Below are 16,793 nucleotides of genomic sequence, written 5' to 3'. Positions count from 1 at the left end.
CAGGAGAGACAAAGGACCACTCTAGACATTTTGAGATCTGTGATCAAGTCCAACCCTTGTTCTTGATTGTTCTAGCATATTCATCTTATTATCTGTAGAATGGGTACAAACTATTGCCCTTGACATATCTGTACTGCTGCTTAAAATGAGTTAATAATTGCTTTGGAAAGACATGACTACAACGTCAATGTGTTACTCTCATACTTCAAATCTCAGTAGAAAGTTCTGCATAGGGTAAGTTCTTAACAAGCATTTGTGACAGATGATTGGGAGCGAAGGTTGTTATGGTATTTCCTTTACTTCTCCAGTCCACGTGGTCCAGTGGAGACTCTCAGGGAGGGACTGGGTAAATGGGTGTGGGACAGGTCATGGTAGTCAGGTGGTCCCATCGCCCATCCAGGTCTTGCTTCCTGGAGCACTCTTTCCATGACCTGCATCCTAGCAAGTCTTCTGTGAATCTCCCAGAGAAGGCAAATTTAATTTGGTTATTACTGATAAAGCACTCTTTTGGAGATATTATCTGATATGATTTAGGAAATGATAAAGATTGAATGTGACAGAAATTACTAAAATTCAGAGTCTTGTTAATACCTACATAATACTTTTGATTTTGACCACAAAATTGAGGGGGTTTCTTATAAAATTTTCAAGATTTATATAAGTTCTTATTTCTTTTTGATCTAAGCATGCATTGCAATATAATATACCTTATTAAAGCAAAATGTCCCTTTCACATTTTTGTGTAAAGAAGGTAATATTGAGATTGATAGTTTTTTTCTTTCTACCGTCAATACACATTGTCCCAAACTCTGTTTATAGAACCTACAACCCTGTATATTGTGCTTTTATTTACATATCTGTTTCCATTGTACTAAGATATCAAAGGGAAGAGACTATATTATTTGCATTCTTCAAAGCTAGCTTATGACTGTTTTACAACAGTTGCAGACTCAAAGAATAGATCATTTAATCAATTACCCAATGTTGCCAAAACAAAAAAAATAAAATAATGCCTAATACTGGAGTAAATTTACTGAGCTCTGCTCCTATTTCATCTTCCATCTTGGCTTAATTTTGAAAAGATATTTGAAGCTATTCCCACTTAGTTTTAGAAATACAGAACATGACCGGATTTAGACATTCTTGCTCCTTCTGTAAGACTGCACCGAAAATGACTCTCAACTTTTTTCTTCTGCCTAATGGCTTTCTCTCCAGTTCTCCTACTTACAAAAGCAATGATAAATATGACTAATGGGAATGAGAAGGAAGAGAAAGCAACCAGGAGAATAATTATTTAAAAAAAAAAAAAAGAAGACACTTAATTTCTCACATTCTCCTACATTGGTTTTAAGTCAAGTAGCCATAATACACATTCTGAGATTTTCTCACCTTGACAAGTCTTTCCATTGAGCATGAGTTGATAGCCAGGGGGACAGATACACTGATAGCTCCCAAAGGTATTTTTACACTCATGCTGGCAAATGTCTCTATTTTCACATTCATCAATATCTGTGCAGAAAGAAAGCAGAGTGTATAACCATGCAAAAAAGGGCAGAAACTACTGACAGAACCAATTACACACAAGTTGTTGATATACGATAGAAAAACTTCTTGGTGATTTTACACTTGTGTGTTTAAACATGCTCAGAGCTGTTTTATATCAGGATCTGTTTTTAATGAACCCAACATCAACTGTACTATTTCACAAAATATGAACATCTCTTCTGTGTAAAAGTGTATATGAGCTGAAGCCCCAAACCGGCCAATTTCTATATGAGTTAAGCAAGCCTGGAATGGCAGATGGAACAGATTTATACAAGATCCTAAACCACCAAAGTACCAAATTCTTTACAGAATAGTAGAATTTACCAAAAAGGCAGTTTCTATTGAGGTTAATTGGAACAAGGAATCTTTTTATTTTATTTAAACTTCACCTACCTCTCTCTTTTCCTACACCTGCTCCCAACATCCATGCATTGCTTTCCCATACAGAGATATCAAGTGGAGGTGTTTTTAATTTTGTGATAAGGATATTCATCAAACTTCATACATTTGTAAAGTACTAATGGCAGCAACATATCTATGGTTGATGGGACACCTTGGGCAGCTCACTTTATTTCTCAAGGTCCCAGTCAATTCTTTATCAAAGGACTCACTGACATGATCTCTCCACTGTACAGATTTGTTGGAAGGTCCATAGAGCATAATACATGGGAAAGCACTTTATCATTAAGAGCTATCTATTTGCTAGTATTAAACAAAGCCAAGAAAGTAGCAATAAATAGGAGAGGAGAATGGGTGATAATTAAACATTGCTATTTGCTTTCAGGACAAGAGATATGATTTGGAGCGCCTCAGTTTTCTTACCCCAGTTGTATTTTGCTGAGACTAATGTTAGAATTGGTTCAGAGTCCCACCAACCAGTGGGAGAATGAAAAGAGAACATGACATCAAGTGGGAGCAGGGGGGCTTGTAGGGTAGAGGTTAAGAGAAGACAAGGTAAAAACTTGTGACTCAGAGCAAAGGGATGTGTTCACTGTACATGTTTTGCATATGCTCAGGATGTAACTGCGGAGATTCCAAATCTGTTCACCAAATATCTCTTACTGTTTTTACCCCACTGTGAACCAAAGCATTTATTCAACTTGTGTATTATTTTTACTTTTTTCCTTTTGCTATCTGCTTCCATCACAAAATCATCCCAGCAGTGTCAGTGCTGTGGAACTCCAATAAGTCAGTTCACTCTTCCCACAGCAGGAATTTCAATGTGGCCCCAAGTGCAATTTTGGTATTCAGAAGCAACACAGTGTTCATTTCTCCTGTTAAGCTTTGGAATAATTTCCTTAAAAAGCCCAATTTTGCCCAAGTCTAATAAGACTGCAGAGTGTTGATTTGAATCTTTTCTGAGTTGTCTATCCCAGATGGTTAATTAAAGGCATTTGGTGTTTATTGCAAGTTGCTCGTAGCAGAATTCCAAAGCTGTCTGCAAATTCAGTGCAAATTTCTTTATTAGTATGAATACTACAAAATATTCACCATATTTTAAGAATTATTTCTAAAAGCCTATTAACTGCCCCCAAATAAAGTTCAAACATCCAGTAATCGACTAGATATGGAAGTTTACCTCAGATTCTCCATGATTGGTCCTCTGAAATAGTAGCTGCCTCAAGCCAATGGTTTGGGGAGGATAATTCTTATGAACATGATATTTAGTGTAATACAAACACACAGACACAGAATACATTTATAAGACTCTACTGTGAAACTGCAGAGCTTAGATAGTGATGAATAAATAGAGAATGGAGTTATTAATCAGGAATGCTTTCTTAAAAGAAATCAGCATGATGGTGTACCATGTTGGGGGTATGGTTTAACTCATGTGTCACCACATAAACAAGGGTTTTGGACAGGTAGAAGAGAAGAGCTTGTCTAAGATGAAGTCAGAGAGTAATTGGAGTAATTGGAGATGAAACCCCTTTGTGGAAATGACTATTTGGAAGAAACTTTGAAAGACATGTCAAATTTTAATTCTATCAATTAAAAAATGGTGAAGAGTTTTAACTAACAAAGAGGTCAAAATCCTGGGCATGAAAAATTACCAATGCTCAGAATGGTTTGGAGCAGGTTGAGAGTGGTGTTTGACTTCCTTGTAAGGATTGTGGAGTCCACAGGGTTAGGAATTCAGCAGTGTTTGACCATATGGACTAAAGGTAGAGAACTGCTGATGAAGGCATTAATGTTTGAAATTCAAGGGTAAAAGGAATTAGCTTTGCCAACAGTTCTAAGACCGATCGTAGGGAGAAGGTTTCATGTGCATCATATTAACCTTCAGGTACATCAAGACCGGTAGAGAGAAAAGCTCTGGGAAAGTATAGACTGAAGGAGAAAAGTTTAAAGCTAAAGAATCCAGTGAGTTGGGGGTCCAGCTGATAAAGGTTTTGAGAGTCTGGGTCCATGAAGAGTGATTAAGGGAGCACGTCTAGACGATAATGATGCGAAGCAACGCTTGGGGTGAAGAGTAGAAGAAAAATGGTAATTAAAGTCAGAAAAAGACATTTTTTTAAATGTTTATAAGAAATGTGTAACAAATATATAGGCAAGAATAAGGGAAGTTCAGAATACTTAAGAAAAATGCAAGAAAATGAAGTTGGAGTAGAGGTCTTAAAATTTAAACAAAATTTCTTTCTTTCTGCCTTCCTCCCTCTCTTCCTTGCTTTCTTCTGTCATCTAACCAAAAGTGGGGCTAATTCGTGTTTGCTAATTTCTCTTGGCACATAGCTCAATGGCATGCAAACTGTGGACGCTCACAGAAAATTGAATTAAATGAATGACAGATGGTAATGTTTGCAACTTAACTGAAAACAAAGTCTCAATTATTGAGTTGGAAATTACACTTCACTTTTGCAAACAAATTAAATTGTAGATGAGTTTAGATAAAGATATCAAAAGCACATATTTTAGAGAAATGAAAGCAACTTAATTTTGTCCTGGCTCACATTATCTTTTCAGTGATTTCCATATATACAAAATAATCAAACTGAGAAATTCCACAGGGAGTGTGGGTCAACAGTCAACACCATTTTGGTTGTCCCATAGAATAAGCAGTTGATGGAGTCACTGAAAGTTTCACTTTTAACTCATTGCTTTGGCATCAACCAGGTAAAGCCATAATCTGGCAATACTCATATTTTCTTTTTTTAGTAAAAAAAAAGGTATTCTGAATGCCACTGAAATTTATTTCCACGTAGCATTAGATTTAATAACACTTTCAGGAGTGATCAAAAGAGAGGAACTGTCAATACAAAACAATGTATTATCAGAATGTACACATGCAAATTCATCATTTATTTGAATAAATTTTGTCATAGTTTTAGGTGCCCGAGTAAATGTCTTGGAACTCTGAATCAACCCAGAGCTGAGATCAGAGGTAGTTCATAGCACCCAGACAACCACAGGTGCAGTGTCTATGCTTAGATTCTGGCCCATAAACGAGCCCACCGGAAGGAAATGTAATATGGCTGACATTTACCTACACATGTGTCACGGCTCGCCTCAGAGCCTTCAGGGCAAGTTTTCCTAATAGTCCTTCTAGTCCTGGAGAGAGATGTTCTGCTGTTTCTATACTCTGAGTAGGAGCTGTAGAGATGGGAGTATTGTCTGTAATGCTGTTGAGGTTGATAGTTGTTTCTCACAGAGGAGAACCGTGCAAGGTTATAGCTACTGTACTGAGTGCCATAATTAGGTAGCCTCTCCAATCCAGCGCAAGATTTCCCGTCCCCTAATAAATGTTGTCCTGGTGGACAGATACACTTGAAGCTGCCGGGGGTGTTGGCGCACTGATACGCACAAGGCTTAGGCACTTGTTCACATTCATTAATGTCTGCTCGTGTGCCATGATACATAAAAAAGAGAAAAAAAAAACACATACATATACACACAAAACACAGGAATCAAGAAATCAGTTTCTGGAACAAACTGAAGACATTACGTTACCCTCCAAAGCTATGAATACAGTAATTTCTCCATTGTTGTGAACTTTAGAGAAAGCTTTAATCATGCATTCATGAATGTATAGAAAGGTTCTAGGACTTCTCCTAAAGACTGCTTCTTGTGGTCAGTAGAAACATAAAGGGTCAAATGGGAAAATGTGGTCTTGAATCTAGAAAAACTAGAGTTCAAAGCTAATGCAGATCTTAATTCTGTTGGTGGAGGGAAGGACTCAATCACATTTCTAGTTTGAGTTTTATTACGACATTCTCACTAGTACTGCCAATCTTTCATACAAACACAAGCTTCAGATGGGATAATATTGGTATAACTACTAACATTTTTCTTTTATTTCTTTTGAATCAATAATTATTATGTAATAATCAAGCTAAGCACATTTTCCACAAAAATTTAAAGAGTAGGAAACTAAGAATTATTTCCTACTAAGATATAAACTCAAAAGTCAATAAAATTTTTTAAAAAGTTATTTTTCTTCCAATACCTAGGTCAACATACAGTATACACTCCCAACTTTTCCTGTAAATTGGAAAAGCAAATGAAAACCAGAAAACAAAACCAAATTCTTTAATTCATTACCACAGTGACATAAAAGACAGCAATATGAATAAGCAAAATAGAAGTAGTAAATTTTGTTTTAAAAATTATTTTAGTAGGCAAAGGTTAAAATTAACATTTTAAATCTCTTTAAGGCAATGGCTCTACCTTCTTCATTGATGTATTTCCCAGTCCAAGGTCTGACATTCAACTTCAAGTCAAATTAGTGAACAAATAAACATATTTCATTCTGCTAGGTCACCGCTATGACTAATCAAGATGTTAAGTTATATATAAATTACAATACCTAAACAAAACACTAAAATGCTATGTTATGCACTTCTGCTATTGGAGAGTATTTATTTTAAAACCGTTTCTAGTAATTGTATTATTTTCAACATTTGCTCTGTGCAAAGTACTAAGCTAGGGGCTACATAAACAGAACTAAGTCTTTATGAGAGAATTTGTTATAAACTGTTGTTAAGACAACCAAGGAAACTAATTTTAAAAGCACAGTATGCAAACTGGAAGCCAGTATGTAAAGCCCACACCATTTTTTCTTTTTTTGCACCATCCTTAAATATTCCAGGGGAATATAATTTCATAGGTTGGTTTCAGATTTTGATTATTCAGCGCATTAATTAAAAAGAAGTATATGGTTACCTTCTTACAGATCTCTTCTAATTGTCCATTACCTGCCTTATTTACATTTAGTTATAACTAAGATAGAAATAAACTGGCTATTGGGAGAACTGAGTGAGCTTCTTAGCACAGGAAAAGGCACATAGTAAGCACTAAATGTATGATAAAGGAATAATTATCAATTTATTTAAATTGTGCATTGACATTTTAATCCCTCACATCTAAACCTTTGTATTACATTCAATTATGCTTCACATTCAACTAGAATGTATCTGTGCAAACATCCACGCCATGCACATAGAGAGATCATCGATAAGAGAACCTTCATAATTAAGTCATCATGGTAATATATTGCCATCTCACTCTGATATGTGTAGTGTATAGTAAGCATTATGTAAATGGTGATTACTATCATGTTAAATGCCAGTGCAAATGGAACTCCATATGAAATCTTTAAGAAGTAATTCGAATTATGTTATAAATTACTTAAACCAACTTACACATTTTCTAATTGTTCCAAGAAAACGTTTGAGATGGGAGAGTGGTCTAATCAAGTTGATAAGGCTAACTAATCACATTAGGAGCTTTATTATTCAGTAAGAGTTGCTGGTAACTTACCCATACAGGGTCTTCCAACTCCTTGAGACCGGAAACCTCTGGGACATACACAGTGATAGCTGCCTCTTGTATTCTCACATATCTGGTTATATCTGCACTGATGGGTCCCATCTTTACATTCATCAATATCTACAGACACAGAGGCAATAAAAAGTAATAACACTTCCTCTCTCAAAACTAAATTCCTTATATTTAAAATGAACAGTCTTTAGAATCGTCAACGGTTGCATTTCTCACCATGTGACTGAGACCTGGGTTCGAGTTCTAACTCTGCCACTTATTAACTGGTTCCTTTTCCTTCTCTCGTGGCCTACTATGGAAAGGGCTTGGTTCTCAGCTTTGTAGCCCTCTTCTCTCTACTCCCTCCACCTCTGGATGTCTTATTTATACTGGTGACTCTAGTAAGCTTGTTGATGTAGACTTACAGCAATAGTACTGCATTGTGTCTTATCTACAACCCCACATTTCTAGCTGTTTGGCTGGTCCTCTCCATGTCCATCTTTTACCACATGTCCTCAGTATGTGTTTGTTTTTAAGATCTTATTTCTTTATTTGAGAAAGAGAGTACACAGAGAAAAGAGAGAGAGAAAGAGAAAGAACAAGCAGGGGTGGGGATATAGGGGCGGGAGAAGCAGACTTCCTGCTGAGCAGGGAGCTGGATGTGGGGCTCATTCCCAGGACCCTGGGATCATGACTTGAGCTGAAGGCAGATGCTTATCCCACTGAGCCACCCAGGTACCCAGGAAGGATGAATTTTAATCTGTTTTCTCCAAGCCCAGCCCCTTTCCCCTTCTAGGGGACTCTCTTTTCTTTTTCTACCATGTCCACCTATTATTACCATTCCATTCAAGGCAATATTTAATGCAATCACTACCATGACATCTATCAGATATGATCAATCTTTCAAGTGCTCTCATACAATTTCATTTGTTTCTCTTTATGGCATTTCATTCTCCTTTGTATTATAGGTTTTTTATTTTCTTTTGGTGAGGAAAGTAGAATTAGCCAACCTGCTCCAGCAGATTGTAGGGACATGAAAGGAGGAATGCTATCTGTTTCATTTTTGTTTTATAGTTCTGCTAACTAAGGCAGACTGGCACAGAAAGAATAGATACGGGGAGAATATAATTTATTTGTCTGGTCATTGATTTGACATTGATAGAATATTTAGTTCTAAAATAAAATACCTTGAACTTTAAATAAATATGTATAAGCTTTTCTTAACCACCTGTGAAATTAACATATAGACACTGAATTTCAGAGACATAATGTGAGATAATTTATGTGGATATTAAACTGTGTAAAGTGAATGTGTAATTGATGGGAGCTCAAAATGGTAATAAACTTCCATGGTGAGCTTCCATTTCTTGGTATAGAGCCTGAGATCCCACAGCTCAAACACACTAGAAGGTGGGAGTAAAAAACCTGTGAGAAAAGAAAAACTTCCTTGTGAGATTAAATGTACTTTAATTATTAGTTTAAAAATGGATCCCTTCAAGTTGAGAGGCAACATGGGGGGTTTGGGGCGTAGGAAAGGGAAAAATGAAACAAGATGGGATCGGGAAGGAGACAAACCATAAGAGACTCTTAATCTCACAAAACAAACTGAGGGTTGCTTGGGGGAGGGGGTAGGGAGAGGGTGGTGGGGTTATGGACATTGGGGAGGGTATGTGATATGGTGAGTGCTGTGAAGTGTGTAAACCTGGCGATTCACAGACCTGTACCCCTGGGGCTAATAATACATGATATGTTAATAAAAAAATAAAATTTAATTAAAAAAATGGATCCCTTCCTTGGTATGTCAAATAGATCTCAATCACTGAAATAGCCATACACTCACCAATGCAGGTTCCGTTTTCAGCCTTGGTCATTCCGTTGGGACAAAGATCAATGCACTTATAGCCCCCGCGGGTGTTCTTACAGTGCTGGTCTGGTCTGCACACGTTCTGCCTACATTCATTCACATCTTGATAAAAGAACAAAGGTTATGAAGATTGAGAAAATGATTTCTTCTGCTTTTCCACAGAAATCATACCTTGGGATTTTAAGGATAGATGTTAATTATATAATTACTGTGTGAGGGTAAAATGCTTAAAGTCAGTAACAGTAACAGACTATTTTTAAAACAGAAGGATAAAAATATAAAAAAAATTAGTCCATATACCTGGTAACCATACCAACCACCACTTCTTAGAAAAATCAATAAAAAAATGTGTAAATATGTATGTGAAAGTCTGTGTGTGTGTGTGTGTATGTATCTTTATATATGTAATCATATGCATTATGCTTCAGTGAAAAAATATAGTAAATAAAATAGGGAAATGCTAAAAAATTGCTATGTAATTGGAAAATGAAACCTGTAAAGGATATCATTTGCTTCAATTTTGGTTTTGCGTGGATTACATACATGAAGGATAGAGGTATCCTATGTATGAATCCAGCCCAGGACACAGCATATGGATTAGATCAAATACCTAGAAATTATAAAGATGTCATTGCTTTGAATTTAAAGCCCTTTTCTTACCTATGCATTTTCTGCCTTTGAGCTGATATCCAGGTTCACATCCACAATGAAAACTTCCTATGGCATTGAAACAGCGGTGGTGACAGGGGCTGGATTCTTGACATTCATTAATATCTGTTAAATAAAATGAAACTTTTTATTATATTTTGTTAGGAAACTTGGGTTAATTTATTTCAGATGTCTAAGATTTTGATGATCTTTTATCATCATCATGTTTAAGATCTTTCCTAAAATGAATCCAATACAATTGTTTTCATGTGATATGTCAGATAATTGATTAGATTAACTGCTGGAGACCGTATCTCTCTTCACAGGTGACTTGGAACTTTGTGGATGAAAGTAGTCCTCTACTTTAACTATCCTACCAGATGGGTCCCATGTCTGGTTCTAGGAAGTTTCAGCCCTGGAATGTTGCTGACAGACTAGAACACTGAAGATGGGGGGCGGGGGGAGCCAAGGTCTTGGGCATTATCCTTTGTAATTGGCCTTTCTTCCCCATTTTCGCTGCTGTTAGCCTGATATAGATCTTGACCACTTTGTGCCTGACACCAGCAACTTTAGCATTTTTCCCGTGTCCACAGTTATTGCCGAATTAATCTTCCCAACACCTATGGGGCATAGTATAATACAAAAAAAAAAAAAATGCAAGCATGAATTTCCCAAATTTGTGAGCATTTGCCTGTTTTTTGTTTGTTTGTTTTGTTTTGTTTTGTTTTTGTCTTTTTTACACATCTGGTATTGACAGCTGGTGTCAGGAAGATGAGCCTTATCAGTTCACCTGGTGTGGTGGTTAAAGTGTTTTTTAAAGTCCCCCCACTTTTAAAAAACCTTTTGCATTTGCCTTTTTATGTACCTTTTCCAAAACTCTCCTTCCTTCTAGTCCCATAGGAAGAGAGAACTTTTCTCCCATGTAAGAAAAGTCTCTCTGTTTGAGTGTTTGAGTTCTGAAGCCCATCTCCTCCTTCCTCACCAAGATGAGGACTGTGGTCCATTGATAATTCTCTCCGTGTTTGCATTTTTAAAGTCCTTGGTCCTTATGGCCATCTTTCCCATAGTCCTACAGACACAATCCAGTCTTTCCTACCCTAACATAATCCCTCTCTCAGGTCTGTACTCAAGTTCCTTCTCCTTCTCTACTGTTCTACTCATTCTTTTCAAATCCTCCAAAGCAACAATTACCATACTTAGGCTCTCCACATCCCCCTCTTACATTCCCAGACTCAGACGATTGCCTGTGTCTTATTTTGTACTTGTTTTCTATTTGAGCTCTTTAATTTTTTTATTTTGAAAAAAAATGTTTCAAGTTTTTATTTAAATTCCAGTTAGTTAACAAACTGTAATATTAGTTTCAGGTGTATGAGCTCTTTTAATCTTTCAAAATCTACATGTTACTACAACTGCATACATTTTTATACTTAAAAAATATTTTCTTAGTGTAGCTTTTTCTTCTTTCTTTTTTCTTGGCTTTCTTTATTGCTTTTTACCTTCTTGCCCACCAAAGCCAGTCTGCACTGACAGCCTAGTATAAATATTAACATATCTCTACATATGTATCTCTATGTAAATATATAAATCCATTGCCTTTATCTTTGGTTATTGATTGTTTTCTGGCCACATAATCTTTTCCACACAAGCTATGTACACTTTTCTACATCTTGGTGTTCTCACTGAACAACTCAGCAAGGAAACAGTTGAGCTGCATCCCATTCTTTATAATGGCTGCACGATGGTTGATGGTGTGAATGTAGCATAATTCATTCTCTCTTTCTATATTGATAGGCCTTCAGTTTTGTATCCACCATTTCTGCCTCTAGGAAAAAACCCTCATAGAAGCTTTATTCATAACTGTTAAAATCTGGAAGCACCAGGATATCCTTCAGTGGCTGAATGGATTAATAAATACAGTACATTAATACAATGGAATAATATTTAACACTGAAAAGAAAAGAGTGATCAACCCATGAAAAGATCTGGAGGAAACTTACATTCATATTATTGAGTGAAAAAAGACAATCTGAAAAGGCTACAAGTTACTTGACATTCTGGAAAAAGTAAAACAATGGAAACAATGAAAAACTCAGTGGTTGCCAGAGGTTGGGGGAAGTGAGGGATGAAAAGGCAAAGAGCAGAGGATTTTTAGGGGAAACTGTTCTTATGATACTCTAATACAGGATACATGTTATTATTTGTCAATAATCATAGAATGTACACCAAGAGTGCATCTTAATGTAAATGATGACCTTTGGGTGATAATGATGTATCAAGGTGGGTTCATCCTTGGTAAGAAAGAATTTTGCCACTCTGGGGCAGCATGTTGATAGTAGGAGATGCTGTGCAAGAGTTAGGGCAGAGAGTATATGAGAAATTTCTCTACTTTCCGCTCCATTTTGCTGTAAATGTGAAACTTCTCTAAAAAAGAGTCTGTTAAAAATCCTGCAATAGGGCACCTGGGTGGCTCAGGTCCTGATCTCTGGGTCCTGGGATTGAGCCCCACATTGGGTCCCAGCTCAGCAGGGAGTCTGCTTCTCCCTCTCCCTGCCACTTGTGCTCTCGCTTTCTCAAGTGGCTAAATAAAATATTTTTAAAAACCCTACAATAAATATCTGGTAGTCTTATGTACTGAAGTTTAATGAAACAGACTCTATTAAGATCGTGCTGTATAATCTCATCCTTCAAATATAATAGGCAAATACTTTTCAAAACCACTGTGCTATAAATATTTCAAAATAGCCTTGGACTATTACATCTGAAAACCTTATCAAGAAGCTCATTCTATAAAATGGAGTTTACATTAAATGATACAAAAGGCAGAGGGTCTTCATTCTTAGCATAATGAAGATAAAGGGAGGAACTCCATTTTTATACCTTGGCAACTCAGCCCATCAGAGGTTCTTCGAAAGCCAATTCCACAACGGACCACACAGCGATAGGATCCGATAGTATTGTCACAGTCCTGACCAGCGTGGCAGGTGTGTCCGCCTAAAGCACACTCGTCGACATCTGCAACAAAATGAGTCACTCACCTAAGGCGGGGTGAAGAACATCCACCCAAGAACCAGGGATAAGAGAAACAATAAAATGATACTTGAAAATATATGAGAGCAAGAATGCTGAATCATTTGGTGGAGTCCTGGCAGGGGGTTATGCTGATGACAAGCACCTAGGAGCCTAATGTGGTATCTTTGCACACTACGGTAACCGCTAAACCACCGAAAATTAATTATGTGGCTTTAAAAAAGTTACTTCTCCTATCTGACACTCAGTTTTCTTATCTGTAAAGTGAGGATAAGACCTGTCTCTCAGCATTACTTTGGAAATCAAAGGAAATAATGTACACAAAGTGCTCAGTCGTGCCAGACATTCCACAATGTTAATCCTCGCCGCCCCCAGACCTTACACTCTGTCTCTGTTTTGCATTTAGAAGGGTGTCTGCTCAGACACAGAGGGAGAAATCCTTTCTTCTTTTCATCATTTTAAAATTTACTTATAAACCAGATTCTCACACAATTCTAATTTGGAAGTCTATGCGGAGTCTGATAGAAAGTGTTTTTTGAGGTGAGGAAATGGGCAAAATGGGTGATGAGGAGGGGGAGGTGTGGGCTCTCGGTTGTGCAATGAATAAGTCAAGGGAGTTCAAGACACGGCATGAAGAACAGCATCAGTGATACTGGACGGCGTACTGGCGCACTGGGACAGTTGGTAGCCAGGCTTGTGGCGAACACAGTACAGTGTATACACTTGTCAAATCACTCAGTTGTGCCCCTTAAAATAATGTAACATTATGTGTTCACTTTACTCAAAAACAAAGCACTTTTTTTTAATGTTCCCAAAGTGTTACCAGGATTGTGCAATTTACTTAAATTCTTTATAACTTCTTTATTTCTTAGTTTTGTCACTGTAAAATGAACGCGATGCTGGTCCTGCCTGTCTCTCTTCAGGGGGTGGTGGGGGTGGAATGAGTGGCCGCAGGTCTCCCGGCTTGGGTAGCGCCCCTCGTGAAGGGAGTTGTGGCAGCAGATCTCAGGCGGCCTGATGATCTGTTTATTGCCAGCGTGGGGGCAGAAAGAGTACGCGAGAACAGCACTGTTCTACCGCCCTTTTCCTGGGCCAGAGCTTTCTGTGACCATTGCCTGACTGGGGCTACCTTGACAAGTCCTTCCATCCGCGGCTATGGTGAGGCCCTTCAAGCAGGAGCAGTAGTAAGTTCCCACTGTATTGTGGCAGATCTGGGAGCAGGGACTCCCCGCTGCACATTCATCTTCATCTGAAACAAGAAACAAAGGGACCCATGAGAGTGTTATTCCCTGGCTTTCTAGAAGTCATTAAAGGCCATGATAATAGCTGTTCATAGAACAATTGCTCACAGAGGACAATGCATCGAATCGAATGTAACGGAAAATGCTCTAAGCGCCACAAAATAGAAACGCTAAATAAAAATTAACTTTGGGTCCCCAAATTATCTTTGATACTGACTAGATGTTTAGTTTAATTCTAAAATAACAAGATGACAGCTAAGGTACAATGACCATTTCCTGTACTCTAAACGTTTTTTACCTACCTTAACTCATTCTTCGTAACGTTCCTAGGAGACAGACATTTTTAGTACCATCCCCATTTTGCGTGATAAAATTGAAGAAAAAAGAAGTTAAGGAAATTGCCCAAGGTCACACAGGTCATTAGTGGCAGAGCTGAACTTTGAACCTGGACAGTACAGCTTCTAAAGATCACTTTTCTACCACTATATACTACATTATATCACCTACTAGGGAAAGGAAGGCTCTGGGTGTGCAAATTGAGCTACTCTAGGCATTTGCTCAGCTGCTTACTTATCTGTGACTCTCCTGTACTGGTACTTGGATGGGGTGAGTCCGGCTTAGTCAGTAGTCCTTGGTGCAGGGTGCTGCCCTGTCCTCTAAGCGTTAGGGTTAGGTGACTTAGAGTTGGATTATTATTGTGTTTTATATCCATGGCAAGTAAATGACCAGATGGCATCCAGTGTTTTGTCCCTGTGCCCATTCCACCTCTCTACTTAGGATCCCTGACACACTTGATTGTGGTCAAATTGAAATTAAACTTCAAATTAAATTTAAATCTAGCTCTGACACTTGCTAGCTGAGTGATCTCAGGCATCCCACTCAACTTCACATCTCAACTTCCTCGCCTATAAAATGGGACACTTCTAAGCCTGTTGTGATACTTAAGAATCTAGCAAAATGGCAATAGATATCCGTTAAATGGATTCCATTCCTAATTCTTTTTTATAAAAATAAAAATGCATTATTTCTGTTCTTACCAGCACAAAAGGGTCCAACCGAGTCTAAGGCAAATCCCGAGGGGCACTGATTACTGCGATCTCCTACCACAGAGAGAAAAGCCAAATTAACGGGCTTGTTAGAATGTTAGCACCTTGTTTCTTTCCAGGACACTCTTCCCTGGGAAGAGATGCCAAAGATGGAACACATCACGCAACATATGCAATAGGTGAAAACAAGCAGGAATGGAAAACTTTTCCTGTTCCCCAACCAAGAACTAAAAAAAATGAATCAGAGTCCACATTGTTGGCAAGCAGCCATTGGAAACAGATTTTGTTTATATTAATAAAAAAATGAAATAAAACTGTTCTGTGATAATGAAAAAAGGATCCAAGATAAATGTGTACGCCAGGCATAACCACAGGCAAAGTCCTGTTCCTCTAGCCATTATTTACTCTGTCTGTTCTAGAGTTAGGAGCACTATTTTCAAGCCACTTAAAATAAGTTACGCCAGTGAAAACCAGAAGCTCTAATGAAGAAACCCTCTCCTTTTGTGGATCTCCTCCACTTGCAACTTGCAAGCAGCTGGGTCAAAGTCCCCTACGTGTGACCAAGTGTTTTCCTTTCCTGTGTATCCAAGCAAGGGCTAATGGGTGTACTGTGATAGAACAGATTTAAGTTAGATGTCAGAAACAAACACATTAACAAGAATAAATAAGCTAGTTAGGAAATCTCTCTCCTTAGAAAGTAATTCTGCCTTGACTGGTTTAAGCAATTTAGCTAATATTTTTCAAATATTATTGACCTGTAAAAACTTAAATAAAATGCCTTTTGAGTTACCAAAGCAATATGTGTGTGCACACACGCTCAAACACACAAACTAAAAGATAAGCATTAATACAGTAAATTTCTTTTGAAGGAAATTTTATTTAATTCACATCGTATGTTCAGTTCATATTCAATCTCTCAGAAATTATCTTTGATTTTCTTTCAATTCTAAGTGCATAAAACTGTGCTTGTTTTTTTATTATTGCTTCAGATACTTTTCATAGAGGGAGTCCAGGCATTAATTTTTCAAATTCATTTTACTTTGGAGAGTTTCTGATAACAATATTGTTTGAGCTTTGCTGAGGACATGAAACTGTTCAAAACAGTTTTATATATCTATGTATTCGGAGAATGTAAGAATCACTACTCCAGTGAAAATCTGACTAAAACGGCAAGTCCAATTTGCTCTTTTTAGGTAACCAAACTGCCTGGAAACCTTGACAAGAAAGCAGAGGTTCCTGATGCATTTCTACCCTGAGTATAAAAATGACCCTGAAGACAAAACAAAACAACAACAATGACCCTGAGAGCATGTGTTTTCCTATACCTGCAAGAAAATGGGAAGAAGATGGATGAGATAGAAATGTCCAGCCTGTCTAGCTATCTAGTTATTGGATGGTTTCTGTGTGTCACACAGGGCTGCAAGCTTCCTGCACTTTATTTCATTCAAAGCTTGCAACATGAGGAATTTGAGACAGAGATTATGTAAATTGCCTAAAGTCGGAACTAATATAAACCAGAGCAAAGAGTTAGATGCAAGTCTGTTTTAATCCTGAACTCAAGAATACAACTCAGGTGGTCATTTTAATTCATGCTTCAGTTTTATTTATTTACTGATTCATACATTCCTTACCACAACCAGTAAGTTGTATAGGGCACTGTGTTGG

The 16,793-nt window shown here is 37.5% G+C and overlaps 1 protein-coding gene across 2 annotated transcripts in view; it reads right to left on the bottom strand.

Moving 5' to 3' along the window:
• The window catches only part of HMCN1 (hemicentin 1), a 475,982-nt gene that overhangs the window by 8,815 nt on the left and 450,374 nt on the right, over nt 1-16,793 (bottom strand). Inside the window, exons 98-105 of one of the 2 annotated variants that reach the window (XM_059145201.1) lie at nt 15,120-15,182; nt 13,971-14,090; nt 12,692-12,826; nt 9,827-9,940; nt 9,143-9,268; nt 7,303-7,431; nt 5,030-5,380; nt 1,390-1,509 (exon numbers count right to left, since the gene is read on the bottom strand). In XM_059145201.1, coding sequence (XP_059001184.1) covers nt 1,390-1,509; nt 5,030-5,380; nt 7,303-7,431; nt 9,143-9,268; nt 9,827-9,940; nt 12,692-12,826; nt 13,971-14,090; nt 15,120-15,182 — 1,158 coding nt within the window. The remainder of the gene's footprint in view (nt 1-1,389; nt 1,510-5,029; nt 5,381-7,302; nt 7,432-9,142; nt 9,269-9,826; nt 9,941-12,691; nt 12,827-13,970; nt 14,091-15,119; nt 15,183-16,793) is intronic. The other variant, XM_059145202.1, reaches the window with a different exon arrangement.

Source organism: Mustela lutreola, chromosome 14 (assembly GCF_030435805.1).
Source record: "Mustela lutreola isolate mMusLut2 chromosome 14, mMusLut2.pri, whole genome shotgun sequence".
Classification (NCBI taxonomy): domain Eukaryota; kingdom Metazoa; phylum Chordata; class Mammalia; order Carnivora; family Mustelidae; genus Mustela; species Mustela lutreola.
The sequence above is the reverse complement of the archived record's forward strand: the minus strand, read 5'-3'. Positions and strand labels throughout refer to the sequence as shown.